This window comes from Mus musculus, chromosome 8, assembly GCF_000001635.26.
Source record: "Mus musculus strain C57BL/6J chromosome 8, GRCm38.p6 C57BL/6J".
Lineage (NCBI taxonomy): Eukaryota > Metazoa > Chordata > Mammalia > Rodentia > Muridae > Mus > Mus musculus.
Window position 1 is genome coordinate 75,750,984 of NC_000074.6, and position 14,681 is coordinate 75,765,664.

Below are 14,681 nucleotides of genomic sequence, written 5' to 3' on the forward strand. Positions count from 1 at the left end.
TCAATCCAACAATGTACATTTTTTAAATATAATAATAGTCACTAGATACTGCGTTCAATTTCATGTAGTTAAAAGTACAGATGACTTTTAAAAATCTTAGGTACTCTATGAATACTTAATTATGAATACTTAATTAACAAGGCCAGTCATTTAACCCAAATTGCAATGTTCAGTGTAGGGGTTGGTCAGTGCCAATATACAGAGATGTAGAGAGTCCTATTTTGTCAGATGGTTGTGGAGTCATAGAGGCACTAGGAAAGATAATACCAATGGCCTTGGGTGAGTTGAAACACTTATGGGGCAGGTGGAGTCTTGTGAAGGCAGTGGAATTGGAAGAAGCTAAAGATAAGAGGCATACTAAGAGGGTTCTTAAAAGTCATGTTGAAAACCATATTATGAATCAAGGCTTATACCATGTATGTAATTTGTGACAGTAAGTAGATCAATGACATGAGTTTTTAGCTTAGAGCATGGGGTGTTCTGAATAATGTGTTAGGGGCAGAGAGTGACAAAAGAGAGGCTCTGGCTACTGCTTTAGTATTTATAGAATAGATCTATGTGCCTTTGATTTGAATCCATCTCAATCTTTCTTTTATAGGATTCTTCTGTACTGTACATAATTTACTGGAACAATGATATCTACTCCCATGATTCTAATTACCATCAAGAATAATGATTCTAAAATTTATGGGAGTGAGAAGTACACAGAAACAACACTCTTGGCTAAGACTACTTTAGAATGCTTAGGAAAAAAAATCCCCTGATCCCAATGTGCAATTATACACTTCTACTTAATTATTTTAAAAACATGCATTAGGCTCCAAATAAGTCATAAGAAAGTTCTGTGTCTTGTAGACAATTTAATGGATATCTAAAAGTCCTAATCTCAAAGAATTGTATTCTACTAGGACAATAACCTAATAACCAATTATGAGGTAGCTACCAAATCAAAGAAAGAGACAGTGTCTTCTACATCTTTGCATGGCCAAGAGTATCAGTAAATTTTCACTGACTGGAAAAATTGATATCAGAATCACAACTGGTGTTTTCTGTTTTTGTTACTTGCATATTTAATGTATTCTTGTGCATATAAACTTAAGGTTGCTACTTAGAATATTTTATTTTATTTCACTTTGTTATTTTAAATTTTATTTCACTGACTTAGTCATTTAAGTATCTTTCCCTCCTTACTTTTTTTTTGGCTTTGGAATAAAGGCTCTCCGATATTGCCATATGTCAGTGTTTAGACAGGGTTTGATCAGCAGATCAGGTAATATTTCCTCATAGGGACTAGCACATCAGTTTTTAAGAGCTGAATAAAAACAACACAAAATCATTCACTGAGATGATACTAGGATTAAGAAAACATACAGATCTTAAAAGTTTTCTGAAAAAGTCCTGAGCTGCACAGAGAATGATAAACAAGCAAACAGGACCAGAGCTTGCACAGCTGGAAAAAGATAAATGGGTAGTAAACGGAAAGGGTCTGCTCTTGCTAATAGAGGAATCACTTCCCACTAAGTGTCCTTGTGCTAATGACATGACAGAAACAATTTAAAAAATACAGACTGAAGCACTCAAGGAGATAGTGTAGATTTGCCCATTATGTAAATACAAATTGAATTTTTTATCAATAATTTACGTTAAAATTTGTATGATAGTGTTAGAGAATTTAATCAGTATTTTCTCATATATTCTGTATTGGTTACTTTTATCAGTGTTACCAAATACTTGACAAAAAACCAATGTAAAATAGAAGGGATTACTTGGCTCACAGTTCACAAGAATTCAGTCTGTTACAGCAAGAAAGGTATCCTAATTTGCTTTCCTTTACTGTGATAAAATACCAGGACCAAAAGCAACTTGTGAAGGAGGTATGATTTTGTCTACATAGCATGACTCCACTCTATCACTGAAGGAAGGCAGGGAAGAGACTGAAGCAGAAGGCCTGGATTAATGCATGGCTTCTTCAACTTGCTTTTTCATACCACTCAGGATTACTTCACCATGGGTACCTACTAGCAACTCTAGTAGGCTGGGCTGTCCTGCATAAATAGTTAATTAAGAAAATGTCCCAGTGCCCTACAGGCAGTGTAATGGTTGCATTTTCTCAATTGGGGTTTCCTCTTAAATGAATCTAGCTTGTATCAAAATAACAAAGAAACTACCCAGCACAGAAGGTCTGGTGATGGGAATGGCTGTCAGTGCTCAGAGGGCAGTGCACTGTGGGTGCATATTTCTCTGCACAACATTTTCAAGAATGACTTTTACCGAAGCTGTTTACTCTGGATGCCCAAATGGGTATAAATAACAGAAATATATAAAGAACATTATGGTATGTTTTTACTTTTCATAGGTTTCGTATCATGGGCCAAATTTGAAAACAGTTATAAAAATGTATCAGTGCTTAATCCACCGTGTTAGACACCGACTTGGTCTTTGGAGGACAAGACAGATTATATACCTTGGAGAGTTAGAAGAATGGATGGATAGAAAAAAGTGTAAGTATTGCAGTCGCTTCTTGTTTGGTACTAGGTTTAGAACCAAATTTTACTTTATATCTATTCCTAGCAATGGAAGGGAGACTGTTTTTTATATTTCCATTTGCATTTTAAAGTGGCATGCTGTGTACTTAGATTAATTCATTAGGTCTCTGTTTATAAACAACAGAATCCTTATTTGGCTACACAAAGTGTAAAAGGAAATTTAAAGGGAAAGTGTTGGAAAAACAGATAAAGAATCAGATTCCATAGAGGATATATGAGCTGCTCCAGAGATCAGAAAATAAGGAAAAAGAATCTTCTGTTTCCTGAAGAAGAGAAACAGACCAACATTGTTACTTAGTGATGTCTCTGTCTCTGTCTCTGTCTCTCTCTCCCTGTCTCTGTCTCTGTCTCTCTGTCTCTCTCTCCCTGTCTCTCTCTCCCTGTCTCTCTGTCTCTGTCTCTCTCTCTGTCTCTCTCTCTCTGTCTGTCTCTGTGTCTCTGTGTCTCTGTCTCTGTCTCTGTCTCTGTCTCTGTCTCTCTGTCTCTCTCTGTCTCTCTCTGTCTCTCTCTGTCTCTCTCTGTCTCTCTCTCTGTCTCTCTCTGTCTCTCTCTCTGTCTCTCTCTCTCTCTCTGTCTCTCTCTGTCTCTGTCTCTCTCTCTCTCTCTCTCTCTCTCTCTCTCTCTCTCTCTCTCTCTCTCTCTCCAGGGCTCTCATTTGCCTAGGCTGACTTTGAACTCTTGATGTAGCTATGAATGTCAATGAACTCCAACTCATCCTCCCTCCACCTCCCAAGTGCTGGGATTACAGGTTTTATTACCATGCCTGTTTTTATGCTGTGTTGAAGAGCCCAGAGTTTCATGCATACCAGGCAAACACTCTACCAAGTGACATATACAGCCTGAGACACTTTTTTAAAAAAATTGTATTTCCAAGAGATTTTTTTTATTAGAGATTTTGTTTATTTACATGTCAAATGTTATCCTCTTCTCTTGTTTTCTCTCCAAAACCCCCCTATCTCCTCTCCCCTTCCCCTGCTTACCAACCCACCCACTCCCGCTTCCTGGCCCTAGCATTTCCCTATACTGGGACACAATTTTAAATAATTGTTTAAATGAATGGTTTAGCCTGAGCCATAAGTCAGGAACTTTGAAGTGGCTATGGAAGGACTGGAGGCCTTGAGAGTCATAATGAGCAACTTTCTTCCTATTGGGGGAGGGGATGGCCAGTCCTGAAATAAATATTAAATTGTAATACTAGGTAAATGTTAAAGTACCCTGAGCAGAATAAACCACACATTACTTCAAATTATTATGGATTCTGCTGATAAAAATTAGGACACACTTTTTTATCATTTTTTTATTTGTATTTAATCAGTTGAGTGTTATTTAGGTAGTATTACTAGACCAATCTTTTTAAGAATTAAAATGAATGATACAAGTAAATTATACTTAATGCGGATCATTTTATGGTTTTATGGGTGTCAATATTCTATGTAGCCACCAGCAGCTATATGAACTGGGTTCCTGAGAGGAAGGCTGAGACTGTATGGGAGAGATGAGGAGAGAAGAATGAGACTAAGATAAGTTACTGATCAAGACCCAAAGTTTACTTTTTGAGTCTGAATTTTAAAAGGGGGAAGTCAATCCCCCACCACACCAGTCTCTCCTTGCTTTGTCAGGATTGCATCAGGAAAACAGGTTCAGCTTCACAGCCAGTAGTGGCATCTTAGAAGAAACCACAGATGTGGTAAAACAATAGACTTTGCCTAGGTCTGAAGACTATGCTGTGGCATACCAGGTGTGAGCCAGCCTGCTCAAGGCTGGGGGAGAGCACATTTCCTCCATTTTTATTTATTAAAAATTAGCAGGACTGGGGCATAAGATTTACTTATGCTCCATAGTCCTGGCTGGGAATTGTGGTGGCTGGCGGCCTCATCTGTCTTAAGACTGAATCTATCAGACTCTTTCTGACTCATCCTGGAGAACATGTGTAGCTTGTTTGTAATTTTTGTACAAACATGGCCCTATGGTGTTATTATAGGCACCTTGGCATCTCAGCACATGCCTCTGTCTTAGGTTGATAAAAGTGTCACAGACCAGTGGCCCGTCCTTGACAGCCCATCCTCATTGCACACCTTTTCCCCATTCAGACCAAAGCCACAATATGCACTCAATGCTTTTCTTCATAATGATGAATTACTGCCATCTGCACTTTGCTGAAGGTGAGCCTGTATGGAGGTAACAGACCTGCTTGAAATACAAAGCCAAAAGTTGAAAGCAACAGAATTAAGGTTGTCTGTGGGGAAGTCCCAGGCACTCTATTCAGTTGCAAATTAGCAATGATCAAGCCCAAGCTCTGGCCTCCCAGTGTGGGGGAGGTGGCTTTGAGAACCTGACAAAAACAGAAAAACTGTTACTTCTCAGGAAATAGTGGAGGCTATGCTCCAAGTTAACTCTGTGGGCTAATAAAGATTTTTAGCCATCATCATGATTGGAATCATTCTTACTAGAAGACTTTAGCTAAGTATCTTGATCTACAATAAAAGGCTGCCAAAATGAGTCAGCACCTGCTTCCTTCCAAGTATAATCATCTAGGCTACTGGCTCATAATATGGCAGGATATTACATTTAGGAGATATTCTCGAATGTATCCACATTAGAGGAGCCCTTTGCCACAACAATCCTGTAGGTGTATGAATTGTATTAAAAATCAAAAAGTGTAAAGGAAAAGAGTAATCTATATAAGTTACAAATTGTTCTTCAGTAGCTCTTTTTACTTGTTGTAAGGCCAGCAATCCTTCTGAGGTTAAAGATCTAGGAGAGGTAGGATCAGGACTCTCTTTATGAATATCAAATAAAGGTTTCAATTCCCCTGTAAGTAAGCTTTAAATAGGAGCGAAGCCAATTGATATCACCTAAGAGTTTTTGAAAATCATTTAAAGTTTTAAAACTTTCCCTGCAAATAACTATCTTCTGGGGAAAACAGCTTGATCTGTAAACCCAAATAATTATAAGGATCCTGAGTCTGTACCTTTTCTGGAGCTATTTGCAGTCCTTTATCAGCTAAGGCCTACTGTAAATCTCTATAACATAAAAGCAAGTCCTGAGGATTTTTTTTCCTGCAACAAGACATCATCTGTGTAATGCATGATGTATATCATTGGCCATTGCTGTCTTACAGGCTGAATGGCTTGTGCCACAAACTTTTGACATAAGGCAGGATTATTAGCCATGCCCTGAGGAAGAACTGTCCATTGATATCTTTTCATAGGTTCCTTAAAGTTAATAGAAGGAACACTGAAAGCAAATCTTTCACAATCCTAAGGGTGCAAAGGAATAGTAAAAAACAATCTTTCAAATCTACCACAATTTTATAATATCCTTAGGAATGGCTACCAGAAACAGAAGCCCAGGTTGTGAAGCTCCCATAGATGCCATGATTTCATTAATCTTTCTGAGATCTTGTAACAATCTCCACTTACTGGGTTTTTTCTTAATAACAAATACTGGAGTATCCCAAAGAGACTGAGATTCTATTAAATACCCTGGCTCTAATTGATCCCACACTAGGCTTCTATCTTTTCCTTAGATAAAGTCCACTGATCATCCTACACCAGAATATTATTAAGCCATTGAATTTTATCAGCTTGGGATGCAGGCAAGATAGTGGTCATTACGGAAATACCTCAATCTTCCCAAATTAGAGTGAGGCTTAAGACTTTCATATGTCTTAATGCCTTGTTCTTCCTTTCCTAGCCCCTCACCAGGCAAAAATCCTTGTCCTAGCGTCTGCTTAGTTACTGCCTCATTTGGACTACACATTATAAGGCCCATCTGTAACAAGAGATCTCTTCTCCAGAGGGTAATAGGCAAATTTGACATAACATAAGGCTGAATTTGTCCTGAATTGGCCTCCTCATCTCTCCAGGTTAGAAGTTTAGAGCTTTGTATTGGGTTATTGGCATAACCAATTCCTTGAAGGTTTCGTATCAGACAAAGTCCAAGTTGAAGGACAATCTTGTCCTCTAATAAATGTTACATTAGCTCCAGTATCTATTAATCCTTCAAAGCTTTTTTCTTCAATTATTAATTTAAGGTTAGGTCTCTTACTAGTAATAGATTGAACCCTCTACACATCAGAGGAACCAAAGCCACTCTGTCCTCTCTCACTCTTAACAAATCTGGACAGTAGCAGATGCAGGGGAACTAAGATAAGTTGAGCAATTCTTTGGTTAACAGGTACAGTTATAATACCATGAAGGGAAGCAGCCATAATTTTAATTTCTCCCTCATAATTATTATCTATAACATCTGGATAAATCTGCAGTCCTTTTACAGCAGAACTGCTTTGTCCTAAAAGAAATCCCGAAGTTTCTGCCGGTAAAGGTCCAAAACCTCCCGTAGGCAGAGTTTGAACTCCCATTTCTGGGGTTAATACCACGTGACAGTGGTCCAGTCCTGCACTTCCTGGGGTTGCCCTGATAAGTTCAAAAACGAATTTCCGTGGCTGGGCAGCAGCTTCATGGCCCCATAAGCTGCTTGCTATGAGCGTCTCTGAACCTGAGGCTAGCCCCTCTGCTTGTTTCCCGACACGGGACAGCCCTGAATATCTGTCTTTGATTTACATTCCCTGGTCCAGTGGTTACCATTCCTGCATCAAGAACAATGTCCTGGGGTGTAGCCTGATTGCGCCTCTATACCTAGGACAATCATTTTTAAAATGACACAAACGTCAACATTTAAAACCTACTTTATTCCCTCACTTCTGTGCAAGCATTGCTTGTACAGTGGTTCCTTGCAAAGTAGTGGCCATGGCCAATCCCTGATTATATGAAGTCCCAATCTCTTCACAAAGATGAATATACCCTGCTAAGTCTGTCTGTCCTATGTACAGTTGATTAGGGCATGACATGCTGCGTTAGCATTCTCATAAGCTAATTTTGTAACAAAAGGATTTTCTATTTGAGAATCTCCATGAATTCTACTAGCTGCTTTTAGTAGCCTATCCACAAAGTCCTGGAAAAGCTCATCAGGGCCCTGCCGAATACTGGCTAAATTTTCACTGAGATTCCCTTTAGTTGGTAACTGATTCTAAGCATGCCAGGCAGCCATTACAACCTGTGCATACACTCCAACAGGAAACCCAATCTAATTAGCATTGCCTTCATATTGACCTTCTCCTAAAAGGATGTCAATATGCCAATCTAGGTTACCTGTCTGACCATTCAAAGCAGCAGTTCTCTTACTGGCTTCATGCCATTCAGTACTCCAAAGTAAGAAATCTCCTCCTGACAAGGTAGCGTTACATAGAGTCTTCCAATCTTGGGGGATTAAATTTGACTCCATCACAGTATCCAATAATTCTTGTGTAAAAGAAGCTGTAGGGCTATTCTGTGCCACAGCTGTTTTTAACTCCTTTATCACTTTGAACTCCAAAGTCTGGTAGTGTCTGACTCTATTGTTCTGCTGGTCAATTATCTAAACTATAGGGAAAGCTAGCACATCAGATATATCTTGCTCTTTTCTGAGAGCCTGACTCACAGCTCTTTCTAGCCGTGATTGGTATATATGAGAATAGCTGTTCTTCCCTGGACTTGACACCTATTTTAGCTCCTGTAGCTCATTAGTCAACTTCTGCAACTTAATTTCAAACTCTAATTTACTTACTTGCATGTCCATTTGAGTAGCATCTTCTGCAGTAGAGGCCATAGGCAGAGCAGAAGGTGTGAAAGGAGACCAATCCTCATAATATTTGGCAGCTCCTTTTTCTGAATAAGCCTCCTCATCTAAAGTTAGCTCATCATTAGGCTCTCTATACCTTTCTAATTTAGGATTGAGAGGGCCCTTTTCTGAGAAAGCCCTCTCTGGCAGGCTTTCTTCCTCAGATTCTTCAAGTTCTACCTGGGCACTATCTGATGCCTGTGAGGTCTCTTTGTCAATAGCATCTTTTATGAGCGCCAAGAGGCAAAGGGTGACATTATCTGCCGGGGTGTTTCTCAGAGATTCTCCAATTTTCTCCCAGGTTCTCTTATCTAAAGTTCTTTCTCCATGGAACCATGGGCAGCAAGAATCTATCTGATCTGAAAAGTCTTCTAGTAATTGTTCTTCACACCATACTCCTCTCACATGAAGCAACACTTGAAGGCTGTGGACAAATGCATGTTTAGAATTTTCTGATCCCATTTTCCACTGTCAACCTCTAAGTGGGATCAGCTCTGGGTCCCAACTTAGCCGGTATCCTTTCACCCCTTCAGCAACAATTTCAAAAAGTTTAAGGTCAGTGCTAGTATGAATACTATATGCTGCTTACCATGCCAGATACCATCTTCTTATGTTTTCTGTGGAGCTCCACCAAGCCAGTGTTTACCTCAGTTGGCCCTTACATGTTCAGGTCCCATGTTCTAGGCACCACCTGTAGCTGTTAGCAGCTGCAGGAACTGGATAGCTGTATTGGAGAGATGAAGAGAGAAAAACAAGACCAAGAGAAGAACAAGACCAAGACAAGTTACTGATCAAGGTCCAAAGTTTACTTTTTGAGTCTGAACTTAAAAAGGAGGAATTCCCTCCCCCTCCCCCCCCCCATGCCATGTTCTCGTTGCTTTGTCTTCTTCCCCCCCCCACACACACATGCACAATAACCAAGCTGAGAACATTTAAGTCGGCATCCACAATAACCACAATGTATCCACATTGTTATACTTCCTCTCTCCAGCATGCTTCATCTTTAACAAGAATGGCACTTACTCAACAGCAGGTATGCTCTGATGTGGGTCAAGACATGTTGCTTCATGGGAAACCCTTGTGTGTTGTTCCCACAGATTCAGACCACATGACTATTCTACTCTTTATTCAGAGCACTGATAGTACTTCTTTGGCCATCCCTAAGAGGCACCATGAAAGAGTCTATGTTAGTATTCAGCCACAGAATTCACAATCACATGCATATCCTAAATGTCTTCCCCCCTTTTTTGTTTTTGGCCTGGTATTATCATCATACTTCAAATTCTGTCACTATGTTTTTTGTTTTTTGTTTTTTTTAAGTTTTATCTTAACATGTTTATTTTAATTTTATCCCTACCTACATAACTTTTACTCTTGACTTGTAATTACAGATTTTAAATTTATTATTATTATTATTATTTTATTAATTTTATTTTATTTTTAGTTTGAAAACACATACAGAGGAACACATGTACACCCCATGTCTATCTGTTTTTCCGTTCTGGCTTCTGGTGGTATTTAGCTGACAAGATTATTGAGTAAGTCTTAAACGTCTATGGATAGCTTTATGTGTTTCTTGTTTAGATTCCTAGTCAAGTTGAGAAGGCACTAGAAGATTACAGACAAAGAACAATGGTGCAATTTATGAATACATATCACTTTAGTTAGACTTGCATGAGCAAAAGACAGAATAAAGGCATTTGATTAAACAGATGGCACTCTGTCCAACATAGAATCTGAATAGCTAAAGGGATAATTTAAAAAATTATGAATAACCTTCACTTACACTATACCTAGAGTCCACATAATTTGCAAGGTATTTTTGTCATGTTTCTTATAGAATTCTCTTCTGTTTTCTATACAATTATTGCTATTTTTCATATTTGGGAAATACTGGTAAACCTTTTAAAATATATTTCAAGAATTTCAAACTGTATTAATTTTCATAATTTCAGTTATGTGTTTACTGAAGCTGGCTAACTAGCTCAGTTCATTAATTCTGCCAGTGAGTTGCAGAAGGTTTGTATTTGCACTGCATAGTCATGAAAGGATGGTACTCAAGATATGGATGAGTGAAGGAGAAAGTAATAAAAGTACATGAATCTTTATAAAAATATATTTATGTAAGTAACAAAAGGACATTCTCTGTGTCTTAATTTTAGGATTTTAAAGAAACAAATCCTGAGGAAAGGATTCAAGCACAGTTAACTTATGTGAAAGTAAATTGACTCCATAAAGTACCTTTAATGGCATAGAAAAATGCAGTAGGGACAGGATGAAAATTAAAAAAAAAATATTGTCATGGCAACTCATAAAAATAATGAAGCCAAGTTTCTCAAAAACTAGATTTTCATAATCAATTGCCAACCCCTTCCCCCCACCCCTCCATACCAGCAGGGGTTGAGGGCCACTCTGCAGGGGTCTTAAGTCCCCAAGACTTCTGGATTACTGTCCAGAAGTCAACAGATTGAAGCCCTTTGCTAGGAGAAGCTATGAGGCAATGAAATGCAAATTCTGGCACTTCTGAGTCAAAATGTCCAGAAACAGGAGAGCCTCGGGTTCTGTTCTGCAGTGGATGTGAATAGGCTCTGAATCCAGCAGCTTTAGTTTGTAGATTTGAAAAGAGAGAAAAACACATACCTACATTAAATATTAATTTGTATGTGTTTCTGATGGCTTTGAAGATCGGCATAGCCATTCATATTCAGATAGGAGTTTCTTGAGCTCTTTTTTTTTTATTCTTCATCTTTTGCTGTGAAGTCAGTGAGCAAAATGTAGATATTGTTCTTAACTCTATTTCCAAATCAGAAATTCAAAATGTAATGGAAAAATCCAGTGGTTAGAATGTGGATTGGAAGCTGAAAAGTGAGAAGTTTACAGATTTGATGACTTCTGACATGAGTCATCAGGAGTCAGGAACCTGGGATTCCTGTCATTGCTAGTGACAATGTAGACAAAGGGGAACAGACAGTGTGGAGATTCAAAAGATAAACAAATAAATTAAAAGTTAAAAATGGGTTGATCTGGTGTTACAGACCTATAATAGGGGTTTATAAGCTCCAGGCTAAAGCTAGGCAACTTAGTGATCCCCTGATGCAAAATAAGAATAAAAGAGTTATGGTGGCAATAGATCCAGCAGCCGTGGAGCTCTTGCTTTGTGGGCATGGTGCCCTAGGTTCACCATGGGCACCACTATCATAAAATCATTGTTTTTTTACAAAAGAAAGAAAGAAAAGACAAATAAATCTCACATGATCCAGCCAAGCCACTCTGAGTGTGTATCTAAGGAAGTCAAAGCAGCACCCCAAAGAGATGCCTACTGTCTGCACACTTGTGTTCATTGTCATGTTAGTCATAAGGTGCTCATACATCTGTTAGTGCTGTGTATATGCCTTGGGTTATCACACTGAGCCCTATTAATGTATACAGGGGACATATCTTAATAAAAATAAAATATCCCACACTACAGCTAATGATGTAGTTTGTGTGTTGATATGTGTAAGGTCTGTGATCATTTGTCACGAAACAGATAGAGTCCCCACCTCTGTCCTGTGTTCTCCATGGGGAGCCTGACTGAAGGTTAGTCTGAGGAAATTCATGCTGTGGAAATGGGTGAGGAAGAGAGGCCCTGACACTGGCTTCTAGAATGCCAAGGGCTCATCCATAGGTTTAAAGGAAAACCTGGCTGACAGTTAGACTCCAGGACAGAAGAACTTTATAGGTAACTTGTGCATGACACATTATTTGTAAAAGAAACTATATTATTTTATCTTTTGGCTTTTAGTCTATGAAACCATGTTTGCCAAGAGAGAAGACTGGCAAGGCCTAGAAAGAAGTGATCTGCTGAAATACTTCAACGACTGTGGTCATTTCCCCACCCAGACCCAGATCGATGAGTACTGGGACCTGCTCCACAGATGTGAGTGCTGCTGCCTGCAGTCCTTGTCCCGCTTTCCTTCTCTCCTGGCTTCTTCTCCTCCTCTTCCTCTCTTATTTATTGTTCAGTCATGTATATTCACTGCATATTGCATTTTATTAGATAAGGATGTCTTCATGCATGCAAAACTTTAATGTTGAGCCCATTCTCCCATGTCCCTTAACATCTGCTACACCTTAAATCCCTTTTCCTCAAATTTGTATCTAATCTTAATCCACATAAGAAAAGGCAGGTTAAAAGAAATTACATTGTATTTTAATTGGAGAGCAGAAAGAAGGTTTCAGCTTTTACTTTAGAATATATATTTTGATATATCAGTAAGTTGCATCTAGCTAAGTATGCAATTTCTTTTTCAAGTGATACAACTGATACTTAGGAAAGGCAATTTCAAATGAATTATTTTGACTCTTGGCTTCAGAGGATTCAAACACATAATGAAAAGGGAGTGAGGAAAAGAGAAAACAGGACAGAGTTCCATAACAGGACTCAGTGCACAAGGCTGTGCCTCAGTGAGGTATTTCTGGAAATTTCCAGAACATCAGTGTCAGAACTAAAGCCTTCAACAGCAAGACCATGAGGGGGCATTTCATTTATAATAAAATTATACATAATATACTTAACCCACAAAATTTTAAAAATTGTTGCTAAAATGTTTCTCCTGGGTAGTTAAATTTGATACTGATAAGCAAATTCAGGTTTACAGGCATAAATATAGTAAGCTAAAGCAATTTTACAATTAGAAAATAATTTCTTGCTTGGTATACAGGTAAGTGGTAGAGTTTGCCTAACATACATAAGGTCTTGAATAAAGTCTCCAGCAATTCCAGAAAAGGTAAATCATTTTGTTCCAAACAGAAAACAGATAAAATGATAGAATTTTCTGATACTTTAATAATATATATCAAACAACATTTTTCTCATCTCAAACCAGTAAGAGGGAATGTTGTTACAGGTCTGAGAAATCTTAATGACTAATTACAATTTTTTCAGCCTTTTTTCTTCCCTATGCTTATTGAAGTCTAATGAACAAAACTGTTTGAGGGTTATTATGTGGTGTGATATGCCACATATTAATGGCCAACACCTCTAGCCAGTATATCTGTGGTTATATATGGCATAAGGGAGTTCCCTTATGTGTACATCTGTATACCTGTGGGAGGGTATACAGATGAGTGAAAAATTAAGTGAGTGAAGAATTCTACTCACTTAAAAAGTTTTGAGTAAGCCATACAGATTTATTAATTTTTTCTTCCTCTCACTAAACTTGTTTTTAAATTATGCTGTTATAATTTGGGTTCCTTATTCATTACATTAATATATGTGCTTTTTAACGTTGCACTGACTTACCACTGGCAACATTTTCAGATTCAACAAATACATGAGATTATGTAGGATTTTTCTTTTAACATCCTAATCACTTCATTTAATTCAGTGTCCACCAGTTTCATGTATGTTTTCAAAGTAATACAACTTCATTAAAACAATAAGTCTGATTCCCGTGTTTGCATAGATTGTATTTCTTCATTTTCTCCTCTACTGATGGACACTCAAGATGATTTCATGTCTTAGCTATTTAGAACATTTTTATAATGAGCATAGACTGAGGAAATTCATGCTGTGGAAATGAGTGAGGAAGAGAGGCTCTTTGGTATCTCCTTGCCATGATGATTTAATTACCTTGTTTGGAATCATAATAGTTTTGTTTGACTTTTTTTTTTAACAGTTCCAAATTGTTTTCTATAATGGTTGTAGCAATCTACATATCTACCTAAAGTGTTCAAATACTCTCACTTCCCACATCTGCAACATTTATCTCTTGTCTTGTTGGTGTGTTGTGGTTATAGATTATATATTATACATTATAGCATGTGTGTGGTAGCCTCTCAGTGTATTATTGATTTGAATTTCTCTGATAGTTAATGATGTTGAGAATTTTTTTCTTATTGTTGGTTATTATAAAAAAATTTTAAATGTCTTTTCGGGTCTTTACCTATATTTAATTGAAGGTTTTGTCGGTTTAGGATTTTTCACGAGCTTTTGTGTATTAAACCCTCTCACAGATACAAATTAACAGTATTCTTCCCCTCTTTGGCTACCATTACAGCCTGCTGGTTCTTGTTTTTTCCATGTGTGTGTGAATTTGATGTAGTCTTACTATTTACTTTATATTTTTGTTGTTTGCTTTGGTGTGGGGGGGGGGGTGCTCAAAACATCCCAGCCAATTATATGTAAGACAGCTTTGTCCTCATGTCATCATCTAGGAATTTCCTGGTCTGAGAAAATGACTACTACATTTGTAATGGATGATTTGTATATACAAAACAGGCACACCTTTATTATTTTATCTGCAGATGTCTACTTTCCCCAGAATCACTTGAAGATGCTACGCTTTTCTTGTTGTATTCTTAGCATTGTTGTTAGAAATCAGTTGCCTACAAATGTGTAGGTTTGTTTCTGGACTATCTGTTTTGTTTCATGAGTTTATAATGTTTTATGGTTGTCCCACATATCTTTAAAATCTATAGACTATACTAATT

At 37.8% G+C, this 14,681-nt stretch overlaps 1 protein-coding gene across 3 annotated transcripts in view; it reads left to right on the top strand.

Moving 5' to 3' along the window:
• Iqcm (IQ motif containing M) overlaps positions 1-14,681 on the top strand; it is a 535,822-nt gene that overhangs the window by 302,297 nt on the left and 218,844 nt on the right. For all 3 annotated transcript variants that reach the window (XM_030243772.1, NM_001164235.1, NM_027944.1), the window contains 2 exons: positions 2,357-2,501; positions 11,992-12,126. In XM_030243772.1, coding sequence (XP_030099632.1) covers positions 2,357-2,501; positions 11,992-12,126 — 280 coding nt within the window. The remainder of the gene's footprint in view (positions 1-2,356; positions 2,502-11,991; positions 12,127-14,681) is intronic.